The sequence below is a fragment of the Parasteatoda tepidariorum genome, chromosome 3 (assembly GCF_043381705.1).
Source record: "Parasteatoda tepidariorum isolate YZ-2023 chromosome 3, CAS_Ptep_4.0, whole genome shotgun sequence".
Lineage (NCBI taxonomy): Eukaryota > Metazoa > Arthropoda > Arachnida > Araneae > Theridiidae > Parasteatoda > Parasteatoda tepidariorum.
In genome coordinates this window covers 45,240,246-45,262,081 of record NC_092206.1, presented here as the reverse complement: position 1 = coordinate 45,262,081, position 21,836 = coordinate 45,240,246, and the positions used below count along the sequence as shown (strand labels likewise).

General features: G+C 29.2%; 2 protein-coding genes across 7 annotated transcripts in view; both read left to right on the top strand.

Moving 5' to 3' along the window:
* Window positions 1-221: 221 nt before the first annotated feature.
* LOC122271096 (uncharacterized) lies at window positions 222-2,018 on the top strand. The gene has a single exon (XM_043051106.1). The coding sequence runs from the start codon at window positions 222-224 to the stop codon at window positions 2,016-2,018; it is 1,797 nt and encodes a 598-aa protein (XP_042907040.1).
* Window positions 2,019-2,128: 110 nt separating this feature from the next.
* Window positions 2,129-21,836, top strand: part of LOC107439545 (uncharacterized) — a 40,767-nt gene continuing 21,059 nt past the window's right edge. For 2 of the 6 annotated variants that reach the window (XM_043050947.2, XM_043050932.2), the window contains exons 1-10: window positions 2,130-2,478; window positions 5,658-5,720; window positions 10,670-10,745; window positions 12,028-12,108; window positions 12,716-12,796; window positions 15,670-15,771; window positions 18,021-18,176; window positions 20,395-20,460; window positions 21,083-21,237; window positions 21,336-21,450. In XM_043050947.2, coding sequence (XP_042906881.1) covers window positions 5,677-5,720; window positions 10,670-10,745; window positions 12,028-12,108; window positions 12,716-12,796; window positions 15,670-15,771; window positions 18,021-18,176; window positions 20,395-20,460; window positions 21,083-21,237; window positions 21,336-21,450 — 876 coding nt within the window. In that variant the 5' untranslated portion in view covers window positions 2,130-2,478; window positions 5,658-5,676. Of the gene's footprint in view, window positions 2,479-2,562; window positions 2,646-5,657; window positions 5,721-10,669; window positions 10,750-12,027; window positions 12,109-12,715; window positions 12,797-15,669; window positions 15,772-18,020; window positions 18,177-20,394; window positions 20,461-21,082; window positions 21,238-21,335; window positions 21,451-21,836 lie in introns of those variants that run through there. The other 4 variants (XM_043050956.2, XM_043050935.2, XM_043050942.2 and 1 more) reach the window with 4 other exon arrangements.

Here is a 21,836-nt window from a genome sequence, read left to right as displayed (position 1 = left end):
TTAACGTTTCCAGAAGCTCGCAGACAATATAAATCACAAAAAGATAAACCAACGTTTGCATCAGTGGTGAAATCCGACCGATCAGAACAAATTGCGGATATCAAAGAAATAGTCAAAACAGCAGTAGCAGAAGTAGCTACAGTGTTTGACGCAAAACTCTTGGCGTTAACACAACGCCAGGACGCCCTCTTCGACAAAATATTCAAAGTTTTAGAAATNCTATGAACAGAGGCGTTCCGCAAGGATCTGTGCTCTCCCCATTCCTCTTCATGATTTACATGTCAGACCTGCATCGCATTCTCCCAGGTGACATAACTTGCCTCATTTTTGGAGACGACATCTACCTTATAGCAATCGCTGAAACCACCTACGAAGTAAGACATAAGATGCAATTTTCACTCCACCTTATTCAGGAATGGTGCAAGGACTGGTGCCTCGAAATCGTTCCGGAAAAAAGTGCCGTCATCAACTTTTCTAGAAGACGCTCAGGTGATAACTTCAATCTCAACATCTTTAATAAACCTATCCCGTGGACTCAAAATCTCCGAATTCTCGGACTTCACTTCTCCAGTAACCTGAGCTTCCACCACCACTTCAGAATTTTAAAACAAAAAATTTTAAAGAAACTCTCCGCTCTTCACTGTATTGCTACCACCCGCTGGGGAGCCCAGTCAGAACATCTTCTTCAAATCGTAAACTCATGCATCAGAAGTGTTTTAGACTTCGGTAGCCACATCTTTACCTCCTCAAGTGTAACAGGTTTACGAACCCTCGAAATCCTATACAATGCAGCGCTTAGGGTAGCAACAGGACTACCCCGATGGACACCCATTCCACTACTTCTCAAAGAAGCGGGAGTGAGCAAATTAGCTTCTCGTCACAAATGGATAGCAGCTAAATTCTACTTCCGGCACACCTCCCTACATTCATATTCTCCAGTCTTCCATCACCTAAATCTCCCACTATCCAGCTTTCCACAAGGTAAATCGGCCCCGCTTATACCATACATGCATAAATGGATGATTAGCAAGAACCTCTCCCAAAATGACATCATTAAATACCATACCCCTACTCCAATTCCCCCAAACGTCGTCATTCATTTAGACAACTTTGCATTCCAAACCAAGAATCTAGCCCCACCTCAGATAAGAGCCTTATTTAAAGAGTTTCGCTATCGAAACCTTACCAACAGCATTGTTCTGGCAACAGACGGATCAAAACAATTGGACAGAACCAGCGTGGGTATATATTCCTCTAAAGGTTATACGGTCTCTGGCCGAGTTCCGTCACAAACATCAGTCTTCACTGCAGAAGGATTGGCGATCTTCCTCGCCCTCAAACATTGTGTTACCAGCTACGAACATCATACCTTGCTAACAGACAGCCACTCAATACTTCAGTCCCTCTCCAAAGGCACTAGAAAATCTCCAAGAATCTCACTACTTCTCCTAGACCAAATAGCCAAATCTAGCCAAATTGCGAAGTCACTCTCATTTATCTGGGTCCCATCCCATACTGGTATTACTGAAAACGAACAAGCTGACCAACTCGCTAAACAGGCACTTAATCAAGATTTTATCTCGCACCTTTCATCACCCCAAGATCTTTGTCAAATGTTTTTGAGAGATGAGCTCAATAAAGAACACAGAGAATGGAAAGAGTGCAAATACTTCCAACCCTTTCCGCACCTCGACGAACCTCAAGGCTACCGCCCACTTATCAAGTCCCGAAAACTAGATGTGTTAATAGCCAGACTCCGAACGAAAACGCTTCCAACTAACGCGATTCTACATAAGTGCAAGTTAGTAGAAAGTCCTAAGTGCCCCAACTGCGGACATATAGACACGAACGAACACTACCTCCTGGACTGCTCTTTTTATCAAAATGCTCGTAAAGACCTCTATCAATCCTTATCCCTGCAGAGCCCAGCTTTCACTGATCTGGTTAACTTGTCTCTCAACTCCCGGACCAAAATCCAATCCCTCTTAAAATTCTTCCAAGCAACTAACAGATTCTAGCAGTTCGCTCCAACCTTGTGCTATCTACCCAGCCCCCAACCTGAAATGAGACTTATTTATTGAAACGCAGAGCTATAAGCGATAAGCAGAGAGCTCGCAGCACTTAACTATACTCAATACTTAATACTCAACAAGTAGTCCCTGTTGGATTCCGTGGTAGCATGTTGTATTTGAAGAAGAGCCTCAGAGCTCAAATAAATATTGGTAGGCTAAATTAAGCCTTACCTATTGAAACGCAGTGCTATAAGCGAAAGCAGAGAGCACGCCGCACTTTACTTTACTCAATACTCAATACTCAACAAGTAAAAATATTTGTGCGCGAACGGTGAAATAAAACTTACATTTTAACAAATTTACATAAATTTTTTACTTGTATTATGTAGTTAATTGAATATTTTGTTTAATGAAGTATTCAATTTCACCAATTATCTAAGAACCTGTATTAAGTCTGTATTCAAATGTATTGCTCTTTATTTTAATTTTTTTTTCTTCTCACCAAATCATAGAATCGTTTTGTATTATGTTTCTTTTTATAATAATATTTTATATTACTGCTACATGTTTGTATATTTGGCTTTATTTTTGAGCAAAAAATTAATTTCAACAAAGATAGTTACCAATTTAAAGGTTTGTGTAGTTCAATTTATGCTCAAGTGTATCTCAAAAATGCAATTATAGAAATTGTTTTCATCAGATAACATGCTTTTTAACTTTCTTTTAAGGCGCTAAACAAATTTAAAATTTTCAAAATTTAAAAGAAATTATGTTGAGTTTTGCTTTTGGATGGCTATGAACAAAACTGACTGAACTCTATGCATTGGTCTCCTTCTGTTTTTTTTTTGTAAGTTATTGCTTGGAAGTGACTAAAACTTGACGCTTAATATGCCGTAAATGCCGCTACAAAAATTCCTTCTTTTGTTTGAATCTGATTATTAGCAAAGTAGGAAGTAGAAATGTGAGGTGTAGTTAAATACATTGTGACTCATTGAAAGTTTCTTAATGATTTTCTGGTATTTATCCTCATGTTAGAGTCTGTTTCAACCAAGTACTATCGCTTAAGTGCCTCTGCCGAAATTTTGAACTGTAAAAAATATATATAATATTCGCTTGCCAGTGAAGGGATCAGAGCTATACCTACCAAATTTGACCTCTTCTATAATGATTTCTTTAGTTTCTTGCAGACCTCTGATGTTGTTGAAACTTTTTTCTGGGGACTACTAATTAAAGGAAGCTAAATCAATTACATTACAGAACCCATTGTCCGGAAATTGGAAAACCAAAAAACCGGAACGAAATTCGATAAATTTTCCCGCAATTTTTTTAATAAAAATGTTTTTTTTCCTCTTAAGATTTTAGGATTTTTCTTTCTTTTTTGAAAGATGTTTACCTTACCAACATTTTCGAAACAATTATTAGTGTATTACTTCATCATTTTTTCTTCTTTTTAAGATTATTTCCAAATATTTATTTTTTTTAGTTGGGTTTAACATTAAAAAAACTGCTTTTTGTAGCGATTCAGAAAACTGGAAAAATCAGTTATCCGGAATAGCAATGGTCCCGATCGTTCCNTCATCATTTTTTCTTTTTAAGATTATTTCCAAATATTTATTTTTTTTTAGTTAGGTTTAACAATAAAAAAACTGCTTTTTGTAGCGATTCAGAAAACCGGAAAAATCAGTTATCCGGAATAGCAATGGTCCCGATCGTTCCGGATAATCGGTTCCCTACTGTATTATTTTTTTCAGAAGAGGAGAGAAGAACAATTGATTAAAGTCTATTTAAAAAAAAATTTGTTTTTTGTTTTAGTTGAACACATTAATTAAGCTTCAAAAATGTTTTTAAATTTATTAAAAGGCATTTTATTATTAAAGAACAAAAAATAGTCCTATGTTTTAAATAGTTATAAGTAATATGCTACAGCAATTTTTTATGTGCTAATATAAAGTTATCTCTATTTAAAACCTGTATAAGTTGATCACTTTAACATACCTGTAATCTAGAGCAAAAGCACCATGATTGAAGATTCTCGCTTCCTGAAAACTTGATGGAAAGCACCTTAGAAAAAAGAATCCTTGTTCATTTTCTAAAAAAGATGCATTACTGTATTGGTTAACATGTACTGTAGACTTTCAATTAACTGTGATAGCAGGTGAACTGTAGACTTTCAATTAACTTAGATAGTAGGTGTACTGTAGACTCTCAATTAGCTGGGATAGTAAAAAATGTGTCTACGGAGATAAAAGAATTACAACACAATTTTTTTTAAATAAAGGAAAATATAAAACATTTGCATTGTAGTAAATAATTTAGTTATCTAATATAAAAAGAGAATAAAAATTATAGCTTTGTGGCATATACCTTTTATACCTTTGTCTCTGAAGGTCTTTCCTCACATTGGTGACCTGCGGACATGATGTGATCACGCCTACTTCGATGGGTGGTCTACATTGAATAGTTGACTTGCTAATTTCAATAAAATTATTGAAATTTGGTTTTTCGCCAGTTTTTCTATGCAAATGTCTTCAACAGCTTTTTGTGAAATATCAATATATTCCACATGTTATTTTGTACCACAGACAGTTTCTAACCAATCAGAGATGTTAATATTTGGGCATCCCATATAATCTGAAGCAAGGTAATAACTGCAAGTGACATAGTGTGGGTATCTCGATCCTGATTGGTTGTTAAAATGTGGTATTTCCTTACGTTAGTAACTATTCTTGACGCCCGGTGGCTGAGCGGTAGCGCTTCGCGCTGTCGAGCCACAGGTCCCTGGTTCAATCCACGGGCCGGGCAAGGTTGACTCAGCCTTTCATCCCTTCAGTGGGTCGATAAATGAGTACCAAGCATGCTTGGGAACTAAACACTGGGGGTTTTGTGTTCGGCTGACCACCTAACCAGAACATCTGCTCCTGCACCCCAGAGCCCAAAAAAGGTCAAGAAAACTGAGATGGGCACAGTAGGCCTTGGCCCTCTATGGTCTGGCACACCACTGAGTTTAGTTTTAGCAACTATTCTTTCCATTCTATTTCAAGTAAGCCATGTCCGTCATGTATCAATTCACTTAAGTGACACATTCTATATTCTCACACTAAGATTCTTTCACAAAGATTTTAATTCTTTCATTATATATTTCTTAACACCAAGACAGGCATGAAGCCATGTAGAACAAAAACAAACTAACTGTGCATCAGAACTGCCTGGTACATAAAACAAAAATATATCATGGTTACTGCAAAATACATAAACAAATAATCCTAAATTAAGTAAACGATGTAGACGAAAAAAATTATATATTTCAACAAATTCAGTGTGCGATACAGTGCTGTATTTAATTAACTTCACATTAATTAGCATTCTAACTTATGTAGAGAAACTTATCTCAACTTAAATATGCCAGAAACTTAGCTCAACTTAAACATGCCATTTTGCTTATGAAGGATTAGCTGGTGCTGACATCATAGATTGTATGTGTGGTTATCTGTGATCTTCTTTAAGTGCAAGTACCCAATTGAGACTGCTACTATGCTATTTATAAAGTTTTCTGAAATTATTGCAGATTGATGCAATTACTGTGATGTCTACAATTGTATAATATTTTTTTCATGCTATTTGTAAATTTTCCTGGAATTATTACAGATTGATACCAATTACTGTGATGGATGTTAATGGACTACTGGTTGCAGCAAGTGAAATTTTAAAGTATGATAATGCTCTGAGTTTCTGTTAAAATATGAAAATAGTTTTTCATTCTTTTAATTGTTCTGAACTGATTGCATATTTTAAAACTTATTTTTTATAAACTAGACATAACATTTTTGTCTTTAAATTAGAAGGTTAAAATTAATTGAATGAGTTACATTCAATTTACATTGGCTGGTTATTTTATTTCAATACATCTCACTTAAATTTAATACTAATTTTAATCAGTCATCTCTTCATCGCATTCATGTAGTAATTAAACTAGTAGATTTTATGATCTCTCCTAAAGGATATTTAATTTGAATGACAATGTTCTGTGATTCATCCCTTTTGGTGTTAGTTGTTAGCTCATATGCTTACTATACACTGATATACTATATTGCACTTTTTTAGTATGTTAGTCACATCATCTACATTTTTTTTTACTTTAAAAGAACATTGTAAATTTCACATTTACTTAATTTTATGTGTGAAATTTTTTGATATTATTTAATATTAAATGACCTATTTATTAAGATAAAATGATAAACTTTTTGGGAACATAAAATCTCTATTAAAACACTTTCTTTAAGCAATTTATTCACTCTTGTAACTAATTTCAACCCTATCATTGATATCTAATTTTGATAAAATTTGTTCGAAAAGCCACTGATTTTTTTTTATTAAGTGTTTTATTTTTACAACACTTTTTATTGATTGTTATGCATTTTGGCACATTTTTCTTTGAATTTGACAGTTTTTGAAGATATAAAACTAGTTATTGATTTACCAAATTTTCTGTTATTGTATCTGATTTTTCTAATATTGACTATAGTGTAGAATATTAAAATTTTAACCATTTATTTATATATATATATATTTTCTTTTTATTATGCAATTTATATACATGCAATGTATAATCAAAATACATATACATTGACATTTCATGAGCCTACTCTACAATTCAGTATATCATTATAATCAGAACTTACATTGTATAATAATGAGTAATGTTAAAGAAATTTCTGTGATGTTGACAAATTTTCCCCAAACTACATTCGTGCATTATGCATATCTAGACATAAATAATAACCATCATCATCATAGTTGGCCAGACAGCCCAGTGTGAGCCAATGCCTTCCTCTGAAGATTTCTCCATGATGACTTCCGATTTATCTTTGATCTCCAATACTTTTCTTTAATTGCAAGAAAATCAGACTCCACTGAGTTAGCCCATCTCAACCACAGCCTTCCCTGCTTTCTTTTTCCAGTGGGTCTAAAAAGCAGTATCTTTTTTTATTGTATTGTTATCACTCATTCGAATCACCTGGGCCATCTAATTCATTCTGTTTATTTTTATATATTTAATAATATCAGGTTGTTTATAAATCTTGTACAGTTCAAAGTTAAATCTCCTTCTCCAGTTGTTGTTTTCATTTACTCCACAAGTATACTCCGCAAAATCTTTCTCTCAAATATTGCGATACAATTTCCCCCCAGTTTTGTCATTATCCAAGCTTCAGAAGAGTATGTCAAAACTGGCCAGACAAGAATTTTGTTGATTAAAAACTTTGTTTTTCTAGAAAGAAACTTAGATTTAATAAATCTTCTCAGCCCTATTTACCAGATAGTCGGTTTTTTATTTCAGGAGTAATTCTGTTGTCAATGGTAATACAGTACAGAACCCGTTATCCGGAAATCAGAAAACCGGAAAACCCAAAAACCGGAACGAAATTCGATACATTTTCCCGCCATTTTTTGAAAAAGAAATGTTTTTTTCTTCATAAGATTTTCGGATTTTTCTTTCTTTTTTGAAAGATGTCTACCTTACCATTTTGGAAATAATTATTAGTGTATTACTTCATCGTTTTTCTTCTTTTTAAGATTATTTCCAAATATGTTTTTTTTTTGTTGGGTTTAACAATAAAAAAAAACAGCTTTTTGTAGCGATTCAGAAAACCGGAAAAATCAGTTATCCGGAATAGCAATAGTCCCGATCGTTCCGGATAATCGGTTCCCTACTTTAATTGATCCTAAGAAAGTAAAACTCTTTACTGTTTCAAATCTATAAGAATGTATTTCAAGATAAGTGTCTGGGACTCTGTTTCTTGAGAATTATATATATTTTGTTTTCTCTACATTTGTGACTAAGCCCATTTGCCTTGCAGCCACCTCAAGGGCAAGAAATGCCTCTTTCAGGGTAGGAAGGGAACAAGCAATTATATCAACATCATCAGCATATGCAAGTAGTTGTACTGATCTAGTAAAAATGTGACCACTGTTATTGATGTTTGAATTACGAATAACTCTCTCAAGTGCAATATTAAAAAGAAGACAGAAGAGAAAATCTCCCTGTCAAACACCCGTAAATGTGTCAAGATTTTCTGACAGAGACCCCAGAATTTTAATCTTACACTTCTTATCGTTCAATGTAAATCTCGTGAATTTAATGAGTTTTGAAGGTATTTTAAAAGTATTCATGGTTTCAAAAAGATAATTTCTATTAATACTATAAAAAGCAGCCTTGAAATCAATAAAAAGATGTGTTTCAATGTTAAATTCCATTGATTTCTCTAAAATGTGACGAAGACTAAATATATGGTCTTTTGTTGATTTTCCTATGTGTGAGTCAGTGAATGGTAACAGCCTGAGAATAAAATTCTGGATAGAATTTTATAAGTTATACAAAGAAGACTAATGCCACGATAGTTGGCACAGGTTATAGGATCTCCTTTCTTGTGAATTGGACACAAAATGCTAATATTCCAATCTGTTGGCATAATCTCAGAGTGCCCGATGTCAGTAATAAGTTCAAAGTCAGGACATAAATAATAATAATAATAAAATAATCAATATTTTATGCAATGATAAATGTTAGATTAACAGTGTAATTAGTTTTCAGTTTATTTAGAATAAATATGATGGAATACATTTGAGTGTATTTACGTGCGCCCGCAGGAGCTTTTGCACATGATGAAAATTTTTTTTTTGAGAAATGTTTGAATCTCTTTTTGGTGTGGTCAATTTGTACAGATTCTATTGTAAATCTATGTTGTGTTTCGATAGTTTTTCAACGATTGGAATTTCGCATGGTTTTAAACAATCTGATATTTTCAATACGATATTGCTATCTGGGAATTTCGAATTTGAGTAATAACTTTTTGAATTGCTATATTTTTGCCAATTTCATCGCTAATCCAAGTAATGATTCATTTTTTTCTTTTGCCATTTATAGTTACCAATTTCCATGTGGTTTTTAAAATTCTGATACATTTGTTATGTTAATTCTACTTGTGAATCATAAATTGCTCATTTAATATATCACTTTCTGACGTGCTTTATTTGTGCCAATTTCATTGTAAATATAAATTATTTTTTTTTTAAAGGCAGCTACTGCTAGACTTTTTCTTGTGGTTTTGAGAATCCTGTATTTTTACTAAAATATTATTATGACACACAAGTTTTAAATCGCACATTTAAATAACCATTTTTTGACACGCTTTTTTTCCACCGATTTCATCGTAAATCTAAGTTATTTTTCTGTCATTTTTCCAACAATTTTTGTGATGTGTTCCCACATTGTTTGAAATTTTAAATCATGTATTTCAAATCATGCATTTAAATAATTTAGTGACATGCTTTATTTGTACTGATTTAGTCATAAATTTTAGCTTTTTTTTTCTTCAATTATTGGGATGCTTTCCCTCGTGATTTTGATGATTCTGTTGCTTTTACTACAACGCATGAGTTTCTAAGTGTGCATTTAAATATTCGCTTTTTTATACTTTTAATTTATGCATAGTTCATTGTAAGTGTAAGTTATTTTTCGTCGTTTTTCAGCATTTAGCTTAGCGTCATGCATTTGTAAGTAGCATTTAGAATCTCAAATTATTATACAATGTTATTGCAACCTGTAAAATTTAATAAAGTGGAGAAATTTTTAAACTTTTCACTGTTTGTAATTAATTTTGTTTTAAATTTTTTGTAACTTAGGTGATGTTTTTAGAAAGACAAAATGTTTCTTATTTAAATTTCATAAAACCTCTTATAATTCGAGAAATAGAAATAATGTCTGAAGTATAATACCAAATAAATATTGAATCTTATTTTGTACTATTATGATTTTATTTTAATTTTTGGTTTTTGTAAATCTTCTAAATTTTCTCTAATTAAAATATGTATGTAGTTTTTTTTCATTTTTGTTATGTGTACAATTTTTTTTTGTTAGAATTTTTATTTTCTCCCCCCTCCCAATATTTATGCATATATTTTTTTAATAAATCAGTTATTGATAATAAGGGAAAAATTTTTTAGAATAAGTATCAGTTTTTGAATGAATTCTAATAATTAAAAGTATTTAATTTTCAGCAAATATACTAAATTATTTTTGATATAAAATTTGAATGATTAGAACACTAGTGTTCGTATAAAAAATATCATATTTGGCGCCAACCTGACTAAATATGCTTGTGGCCCTTCGTTATTCATCCTACTGAGCAAGTGGCTCTTCACTGCCCTTCACTAAAAAAGGTTATGCATTCCCTAGTCTAAAGTTTAAATGATATTTACCAAATTGGTTTTTAATTAATAATTTATTCTACATTTAATAGTTACAATCTTCTTCCACTTGTAGTATAGACATATCACAGGCGTGTTTAATGAAAACAAAAATTGCAGGAAATAATAGTGAAGAGCCTGATTGAGAGAAAATTAGGCTATTACTAAATTTTAAATAGTAGGTAATAACCTGATAGAAATTGGTGGAAGATAAATTTTAGAAATTTTGATTCCCTGAATACAAAGCAGGATCTTTTGAAAAATGTTATAATGGATTCTTTAATTGATAATGCTAGTTATTTATAAAGATTCAGTGTTTTGATAGCCCTATGAACCAGGCTGAAAATAATTCCTATAATTTGAAAATGTAAGTTCTTTGGTTGTATATGTTTTCCTACTTTTATATGTTTCAGGTTTGAACAAGGGAACGCTATATTATTTACTTTCTGGAATGAGATTATGAAATTTTCATTCTATGTTTTATTTGACGTAAGTAAGTATTTAACACTCAAAAACGCATTTCATTAAACATTATGATTTGTTATATATTTTGTGAAATTTCCCCCGAATAGTAACTAAAGCGGTAGCCTTAGGAAAAAAATTAGATATGGTTCCATCTTTTTTTTTATTTGTTAAATGTGTATTTTGTGTTGTTAAAATTAGGCATGGTAAAAGTGAACTTTAATAAGGTTGCATTATTTTTTATTTATTTTACCTATTTGGCATATGACAAAAGTGACACTAATAAAAATGCTCTTAAAGCGGTTGTTGATGCAAAAAATTACCATTGTATAGTGGCTGAGTGTAAAACTATTTCAGAAGTAAATAAATGTTTAACCTTCGTATAAACATAAAACAATACTGTCTGTAAAATATTTGATGGCTACTTTTGGTTAAATTTTATGAGATTTAACATGAGCTCTTGTTTTTGTGTATGTTGCAAATTTTAATATCTATATTCTATAGAGCTACTGAAACTGATATCTGTACGATTACTGTTACTGATAATACAGTTACAATATCTGTATCCTAATACAGATAGGGTATATTTTATGTTATTTATAACTAAAGCTAATTTCTCTGAATAAAGCACAAAAACTGGCATATTATAGTTTTAATTCTATTTGCAAGAAACTTCCTCATTGACAATATATATAAAAAAAATTTCAAGTTGGATAGCTTTATTCTTATTTATCTGTATATCGGATTTTGCATAGATATAGCAAAAATAGGCCGTTTTACAATATGTATAGGAAAGAGTAACTAATTCAATTTTTAACTGCAAAGCTTGTTATAGCTTATATTTTCAAATCCCCAACTATTTGTACTCATCTTCAAATAAGAATGTTTTTTATAAAAGAAAAACAAAATTCGTTACTGAGTAGGTTACTATTGAACATAATTGGTTAGTGAAATTTCATGAAGATTTGATAATTACATGGTAAATCATCAGGATTTTAATAAAATTTTTAAAACAGTAGAAATTGTCCAATCAAAAGTTTTATACATAAAATCATTGACATCTCTGTCATGTATATCTATTGTCAATATAATTCTCTATCCCTTAGTTCTTCCAATAATTCTAATTTAGAAAAATTTTCCTCAGCGTTAATATGTGACTATTTTTTTTAAATAGTTGGTATAAAATTATTTCTATAATTGATTTTCTGGTTTTCTATTCTCATATTTATTTTTACTGTTGTCTACTCTATATTTTATTACTGTAATTGTATCTATTGTTTTTGTTTTTCTTAAATATTTTTCATTTTAGGTGAATTCTGTCCATGTGTGTGATGTTCAAGTTAACAAATTTTATAAATTCACGGATTTAAAAGTTGGTTGCTTAGAAATGGTACTTAAGTTATTTCTTTGTACAATTTGTATTAAATAAATTGTTTAAATTTTGTTATTTAGAAAATTGAATTTCTAGTTCGATTTTCTGTCATATGTTTTTAACATTGCTATAAGATTTAGTTAGTCTAGATATTTAGTACTGAATAATTCAATGATATAGAAGATACTTAAAATATTTTTTTAAATAAAAAAAGAGAACTCCATTCAAATAAGCATGCTGCTGTTAATGTTATGGACGATTAACATACCAAGTCTCTTATTAAAAAGTGAAATCATGCAGATAAGATGCATATCTTATAATTTAATCTAAAAGTTACAAATTTTATCTAAGAGTTATTTATTTATCTGAAACTTTTTTTGCTAATACTTTAAAGTTGTCTCATTGGGAAAACTCTGGTTGTTGTAAATTAATGACAATTTTAATTTTCTGTCTAAGAGTTATAGCAATTTCAATTTATTTTGAGATTTTAACTTTGTGGATGCTTAAAAACTTAATCTTCAAAGATAATTTCAAAATTTTTACTATCTTAATTATATTTTCATTTTAATTATGATTGTAACGTTTCTTTAATTCTAATTAAGATATCAATTGATTTACTTTGTAGGTTTCTGGTAAAAAATTGATTTTATTCAAGACAATGCCTAGTTCCTGTTATTTTGAAATTGATAAAGAAAGAAATAATGAAGTATGACATTAAAAAACTTTTAATTTAAATCAATCTGAATTATATTAAATTTTTAAATTGTGTATATGTGTACAGTTATGAAATTTAGTTGAAGTCTTACAAATTCTTTATGAGTCTTTAGAGACTTAATTTCTTTTCATTTTATATATTGTTCCATGTATTGTTCTTAATGATATTAGGAATAATCGATTACTACTATTCAGCATTCAGCCTACTTGGTCCAAAAGCTGAGTCTTTAGTTTAGCCAATAAATAATATATTTGGCCAAATGTTAAAAAGAGTCCTATATATGTATAATGCAAGTTATTTTAAATTTTCTTAAAGGTTCTTTTTTTGATTTTTCATTTTGTAAAAGCTCTTAAAAGTGCTTTTTTTAGTGGGTGTTTCTAAGAAATGCTTAATTTTCATTTTTTCCAAAGTGAGATTTTTCTTTGCTCTGTTCTCTGTTGATTTTAGTCATGAATGACCCGAAAAGCATAGTTTTCTGAAAAAAATTATGTTCATTTCTTACATTCGACACCATGGAGTTGCGCAGTTCTAAAAACAAAAAAATATTAACTTATCTGAACTAAGAAACCATCTAATTAGATTGGAATACTTAAAATTTTCTAATTTTAAATAAGAAAAATAATGAATAAAATTTAAAGAGTTTTATCTAGTTTTTTTCTAAAGAATGTACAACAAGAAATTTGACAATTTTGCATTTGCGGATACTGAATATCTCTTAAAATAAAAGTGCTAACTCAAAACAAACAACATTTTTTAAACGTTTGACTTTGGATATTAACTTAAGGAAAAATATGTGAATGAATTNTTTTCATTTTATATATTGTTCCATGTATTGTTCTTAATGATATTAGGAATAATCGATTACTACTATTTAGCATTCAGCCTACTTGGTCCAAAAGCTGAGTCTTTAGTTTAGCCAATAAATAATATATTTGGCCAAATGTTAAAAAGAGTCCTGTATATTTATAATGCAAGTTATTTTAAATTTGCTTAAAGGTTCTTTTTTTGATTTTCATTTTGTAAAAGCTCTTAAAAGTGCTTTTTTTAGTGGGTGTTTCTAAGAAATGCTTAATTTTCATTTTTTCCAAAGTGAGATTTTTCTTTGCTGTGTTCTCTGTTGATTTTAGTCATGAATGACCCGAAAAGCATAGTTTTCTGAAAAAATTTATGTTCATTTCTTACATCCGACACCATGGAGTAGCGCAGTTCTAAAAACAAAAAAATATTAACTTATCTGAACTAAGAAACCATCTAATTAGATTGGAATACTTAAAATTTTCTAATTTTAAATAAGAAAAATAATGAATGAAATTTAAAGAATATACAACAAGAAATTTGACAATTTTGCATTTGCGAATACTGAATATCTCTTAAAATAAAAGTGCTAAATCAAAACAAACAACATTTTTTAAATGTTTGACTTTGGATATTAATTTAAGGAAAAATATGTCAATGAATTTTATAAATCTGTTTGGATAAAATACAGTATAAAACGGCTCTATATTGAAATGAAAATAAATATGAAAATTTATTGATGTGAAATTCCCTAGAATTATCTTCTTTTGCATAATGAAAATATGTTAAACTGTTATTATCCAAGTTTTTTTTTTTTGGATTACTTTGTATTTGCTATTTGGTACATTTTGTGCAAGGACTATAAAACATTTTTTATTGATTAAAAGCAATATATTCTACAAGCTAAACTTATTATTTACCCTACACCTATTCAAGATGATATATTAAAAAAATAACATTCTAAATAAAATACTTCATAATATTGACACTCTTTTTATACCAATCTACACTTAATGAGGGGGGGGGGGAAACCTGCTGACCTAGAAATTTGAGATTTTTACTGGATAACCTTGAAAAATCAGGGAAATTTGAAACCTGATTTGAGTGGGGTAAAAAATCTGTGTTATGTGGTTTCTACAAAAAATCTTGTTATTAATATGAGTTTTGAAAATTATGTAAGATTACAACTTTAGTATTTTTTTAAAGCTGAATCTGAATAATTTATGAAAATCATGTGTTTCTATCAAAGAGATTTTTTTTTGTTGGCACAAATAACTAAAAAGGTCGAGTTTTTGAATTTTATGTGTCATTTTTCTAGTAAGAAAAAAAATTTGAATGTATGCATTTTTGATTCAGTTCTTTAAAACAGAATTTACAGTTGTGAAGATAAAAAATTTTTTCTTCATCTTATTAAAAAACATCTTTGATTAAAAAACAAAAATAAAAAGATATAATTCTTTATAATATTATTTCGTTTTTTATTATGTTATTTCTTATTTAGTTATATTATTTCTTATTTAGTTATATTATTTCTTATTTAATTATATTATTTCTTATTTAATTATATTTCTTATTTAATTATATTATTTCTTATTTAATTATATTTTTTCTTATTTAATTATCTTATTTCTTATTTAAATTTCTAAATTTCTCATGATTTTTCTAAAACATGGAGAGTTTTTTATTAAAATATTACTATAAAATTTATTACTCTTTAAATTTATACAATATGGTATGCATACAAGCTAAACTTTTTCAATTTGTATTTAATGCAATTAAATACTTATGTATATTCTTATGTATTTAATATTTACAAAAAAATCTGTTTAAATTTGTTAATATTATTCACTTTTATGAAATTATTCCTGGTATCTGCTTTGTTTTGAACCCTGTCAAATTACTTTCATTATCAGTTTATCACTTATGTAACATGCATGTGCTTTTATACAGGTTTATCATACGATTTGTCCAATAGAATGACATAGTGTAGAGATTTTAGCTAACTTATAACACAATATTTTAAATAGTTATGTTGTTTACAAATAGTAATTGTTTCTTTCTTTTTGCAGTTTTCCATAACAGCCAAATTAAAAGAACTTGTATCAAGTTCTAAGATTAAGGAATGTATAGAAACTCAGTGTAAAGCTGGATCACCATTAATATGCTATGAGGTAAAATGTTGTATAATGAATTTTTTTCAAGGATTGTATAACTTTCTTGATTTACATCATGTAATTTTTGAAAGTTATCATCAGTAGCATGCTGTAAGTCGGACCAAGTTAGCCCTCTTTCTTTCTAGAGTTTAGTGTTTACTAATTTTTAAAACAATTAAATCAAAAAAGTCAAAAAATATGTATATTTATATACCTAAATGTTTTAAAAACTGCTAATGGAAGAGAAACTGATTTGCTAACTGGTAACTTTGAAAAACAGTGTTACTATGGATGATTGACTGAATGTAAACAATAACAATCCTACAACTGGAAGAAATTTAGAAAACTTTCGATGTATCCCTCTGCTTACGAGGCCATATGGGAACAGGCTTTATATTCTAGGAAGTTTATTATTGTGATATGTGTTTAAATTTGCTCATAATTTCAAGATTCCTAAGAGTTTTCAGTAATTTTTAAATTCTCGCAAGTCGTGAGCCTAAAATAAATTTAAGAAAAATAATATTACAACATAAATAAAATGTAAGGTTTGAGAGTTCTTTCATATTTTGAGAGTTCTCTTATTACTGTCTGTGATTTATTTATTTTTTTATATAGCATCATAGCATGCTTGAGGTGTCTGAATTCATTTGTTTGTTTCATTGAAATTTAAATTGAAAGAATGTATTATATTGTAACCACTACAGTTATAAAGATATTGGATGCCATGCTTTTTCAAGCTTGGTTGTAAGAATCCAGCGAAAGTGGTAACCCGGAAATCTTACAGTGAATTTTTACCCCTTGCATCATCTGTGCTTCCATTTATGCGATCCATAAAAGGCATTGGTATGTGAGAAACAAACATATTTCTCTAGATTTTGTTTTTAAATGAACAGGGCTGATTGTGCTCCGGAAAAAATCCTGATTTCCGGATTTTTCGCTAACAGTGATCCGGAAGTTTCCGGAGATCGAAAGTCCAGACGTTTAAAAAAATCATTGATCACTTAAGTTTCCGGAAATCAAATTTTTAAAGGTGGAACTTAAAAACACAGTTTATTTAATTTGTTTGTAAGGGAGAGCCACAGAGATACTTTATAAGCTTATATTCATGATTAATATTCATTTTTTATCACTAAATAGTTGTTATAATCATAAACTCAAAAAAAAAAAAGACATATTTGTAAATTTTAATTACTTCTCCAGGTCATCATAGGTATGTGTAAATGGTATAGGTATGTGTAAAATTTTAAATATATTTTTAGTAAACTAAGAAATATTGAGAAAAAGGAAAAAAAAAAACCTTGTTTCAATTTTTTTCTAATTTTTCAATTTAAACTGTTTTTTCTTTGTTTTTTTTTTTCAAATTCAGGAAATTTTCCGGAATTTTGACTTGGACTCACAATCACCCCTGAATGAACAAGAACACTATTCTGAACTCTGTAATTAACTGTCTGGTAATTTTTGTGAAGATTTATTTTAAGTTATGTTATGTGTCATTTTTAATGAAATTATAAATGGAAGACAGTTGAAGAGGTAAAGTCAAAGATCAGTGAAAAGTCAGGTTTTTCTCTTATGTTGTATTTTCAATCATTTGCTTTTGTATGCAGTTGTAAAGCCTAGTGGCAGAACTTACAGATTGAATCTGCAACACTATCATCATAAATTTACATTTGTCTGCATCCTCAGACAGAGTATATTTGCTTTTACTTTGCCATTGATTGTAAAATTTTGACTTAATCTCACATACATGTTTCAAAATTTAAAAATATAAGGTTCTAAAAAATTAATGATGAAAGACCTCATATCTGTTTTTTTTTTAAATTCAAAATAAGATTTGAAAAGTTTCAAAAAGAAATCTCAGTAATTTTTCCTCTTTTTTATTTATTTTTTGAAATAAAAAAAAAACTTAAATGAAATATAAATCTGCAGATGCTGTAATAATCTGTAAATTTTGCTACCATGCTAATATGTTTTTACTGAAGAGTTTATTGTTAACTTGGTTGACCTACTTTAAAAACTGTACTCCCCATTTAACTGTAATTCCCCATTAAACATTACTCCCCATTTATTGTGTTTTTTTCTTATATATATATATATATGGTATATATTATACTTGTTTTGAATCATATTACCATAGTGTTCGAGGTAAGACTTGCGTAATATAATCTCTGTTAGATAATTTTTAAAAATAGTTATTATATACGACTTTAAATTGTATTATTATTTAATACCATAGTGTACTCTAATATATTTTTTTCCAATTTATTTAGGGTGTTGTTACTAATATCAAAGCTTCTTATGGAGTATTTGAGCTTGATAGCGAAACTCTTTTATATACATCATTCAATAGTTTGAGAACTAAAATGCCTGCTATAAGAATGGGATCAAAATTATTTATTTCAAATGCTCATCTTATTCATAATCAAGTAAGTGTTTTCAATTAAGTTAGTCTGTAGACTGATTTTTGTTTATTGTGATAATTTTTCTAAATATTGGGATCTTTTATATAAATAAAAGATTGGAAATCTGTTTTAAGAACAGCTCAAAGCAGAGTACTCTGTTTATTTGGATGCATTATAATTTCCCCACGAATTTACTAAATAAACTGACAAGGCTTGACGCTACATTCTAATAACTCTGCTCTCTAGTTATAAACTGTATGCTCTTTCAGTCAGTTGTAAACTAAAGCACCCTAAATGTAATCAAATGTAGGGATTTTATTAGTAGCATCATTAGGTCAGCATATTTGATGTCTTTAAACAGAGCATTAATTCAAGCCGAAAACAGGGCTTGATACTTAGCGGTAACATGTGTTATGGATCAATTCAACCTTCTAAGTCAATGTCATAACAAACTGCTTACTTCATTAGCGATGTGTATATGACATAATGTGGTTTCTCCTTTGACATGTATAAACAGACAAGCAATGGTGTGGTAAGAGACACTTCGACTTCAACGAGAACTTCAACTTTGCACTTCAAGCTGTAAACATGGCACGAGTGTACTTAACTGAATCACCAGATAACATGGGTTGGGTCATTTCAACCTTCCAATGCAATGTCATTGATAACAAGCTTAACCCTGTCCCGCCCCCATAAGGGGGCATCCGGGGACACTCCGAAAGTTCAAAGTGAGCGCAACAGTTCAATTGCATAAGCAAATATATTCACAATTTTCAAATTAGAGTTTTAACAAATAGGTAGAATATTAAATATGAAATCCTGAAAACAGTGCTACTTAGAAATAAACTAAATGCAAACAAACATTACAAAGAAAATAAACAGTAACTATTAGAAGAGATATTGATGTCGCATCTTCAGTAGGGGTGCAAAGTTAATAAAAGGAAACAATTTCGCATGGAAAATATAGGATGTTTGTAACTCAGAATATAATTACAGCTAGCACAACAGTACTAAAGGTATCAAATTCCATGAATTTTTTTTTTAAAAAAAGGCATATATATATATATATATATATAAACTCTAGGAACACAAGTGATTAAAATTTTCAAAATGAGGAATCACATAGGAGCAGAGATTGACAAAGCATGAAGTTAAAGCACAAAAAGCATTTTAAGAGAAAATTCAAGTAAAAATCAAACCACAACAGGTAAATCAATAAGCCGTGATTTAGGGTGCATCTTTCCTAACAATGGGCAGCAAAAGGCCATCAGGATTCAGGGAGGTGCCTTGTTACTTAACAATTTTCTTATTATATCCTCAATTCCCATTTTTATTTTAGGGTTTGACCAATGCTGCTTTATAAACTCATAGGTGGTTTTTGAATGAAAAAATTTCTCTCTAATGTGCTTAAAATTTGTACAAGGGATTAATATATGTTCCCAATCCTCAATAATCTGACAGGTACTGCACAGCTGAGCAATTCAATGTCATAGCAGACTGCTTCATTGGTTATCAATGTGTACATAATATCATATGTGATTTCTCTTATGACATGTATCAATAGTCAAGCAATAGTGTGATATGAGACAAGCAGTGGAAAATTACTCCTCTGTGTGATAACAATATTTATGTCATATAATAATTATCATAAAGTCAATGCTATGAAAATTACATAAAATATACAGTAATTATAATTTACATTATACATTAAGAAATTCAAATTAGCAACTAGATATCTTGATGTTGCTGCCAATCACTATGCAATCTAGCAACATGCTGTGTGATTACCTCAAGAAGTAAATGTATATGCAGCATAATTTGTTGAAAATTAAGAGATTGGCTCATTTGATGCTGTTGATCCACATATTTTGACAAAAATAAAGTTTAAAAGTAGAGAAAATTTCATGTATCATACTTTGAATTCACTAAAAAACAAGCAAGGTATGTGAATTAAAAAATAAAAGTTGCAACATTGAGGTTAGAAGGCACTTATGAAGATATTAACAGTAGTTTTCTATCTTTCAAATAATCCAATGTTTAGTTTCTAATATTTCAAATTATCCAGTATTGAATTATCTCTGTTTAAATTAAAGAGAGTTCATAATATTATAAATTTGATATATTAGTTAACAATAGCATAAGTAATTTTCTGTGTACAAATGTTAATGCTACTCTTTCCATAATACAACTATTATACATTAAATAAGTTAGTTAGAATTGGTTTTATTATTTTTCCCCCTAGAGCAAGCCTCTACTTGTCTGCTGTGGTCTATCATCTGTAAAAATTATTTCATCTATTAATTTTGAGGTAAAATTATTTGGATTACACTTTTTGTTAAAATATTTATTGAGATAAGAGTGAAAATTATGTAGACCAATTGAAAAATAAAATAAAAATAATTTTAATTTACTAACTATACAAATAGAATGAGTTAGAATGTCTAAGTAATATTTAAATGTGTGGATTTAAATACATTCTTTTTTAAATGATAATGTTATTTTTTCTACTTTTTTTTGTTGTTTGTTTCAGTATTTTCCAAATTTTAATTAGACGCTCTGAATAAATTTTGATTCTTAAGTAATAATGCATTCCAATAACTTTTTGTGACTTTTGAAAATTGTTTTCCCTCGAAAATTAAAGTGTGTGCTATTTTTTAATGTTTCTCGATAATCAATGCTAATCAAATTGAGTAATATTTTTTAGTAAATTTATTTTATTAATTATTTGATTTAGCTTCAGTAAAAATTTTTTCACATAGAATTTTATTTTATCACACAATTATGAGATAAGTAATAAAAATATTCCTTTTGTTTGTCAGTGCTTTGTTTAATAATAATTAAAAAAATGTAGGCTTATACACATATGCAATTATTTTTTTTTAAAAAAGAAATTAAATTTATTTACTTCTTATTTTTGTTTTCTTATTCAGGAAGAAAAAAATATAGTAGATTATTTTGTTTTAAATAACATGTTGTCGATTTATGATGTGTTATGGATTGAAAGTCTCTATGAAAATTTAAGAAGAAAGTTTTTTTCATTAATTCCTTTGGAAGAAATATCATTAGACTCAAATAAGGATTTATTGTAAGTTGTGATTAATACACCCTTTTTTAAAAAAAATCTTGGCTAAGAAGTATTTCGTCTATAATATGTTACACTATAATTACTTTCGTATGTTTCAGAGAAAATCTGTTAAGTGTTCTCTTGGTTCCACAAAGTCAGACTCTTTCTTTTGAAAAGTATAGTGTAGTTCAAGAATATTGTAGCTATCCTCATACTTGTTTGCCTTTTTCAGAAGTAAGTTTTAAAATAATTTCTCAAGCACATTGTATGTTTGTCGGTAAATGTTTTTTTTTTTAAATTAGGGTTGATTTTGTTTGTGATCCATTTAATACTGTAATTTATAGAATTATAGATATAAGGAATCTCAGACTGTTAAACAGAGAGTTTGCAGCATGTTTTCTTACCCGATAGTACATAAAAACTATTGTTTTGACCTGAGACACGTGTATTGGAATAGAATGCCACCATTGAATATCCTAGAATACTTTAAACTAATAAATAAAAACTTATATTATGTTCTTACAGTTCCTTCAGAGGATACACAACCCAGTTCTAAGACTTGTGTAATTTTCGATTTTGTATGCTAACTCTAGCTTACAGTGCTGGCTAAAAATATCTCA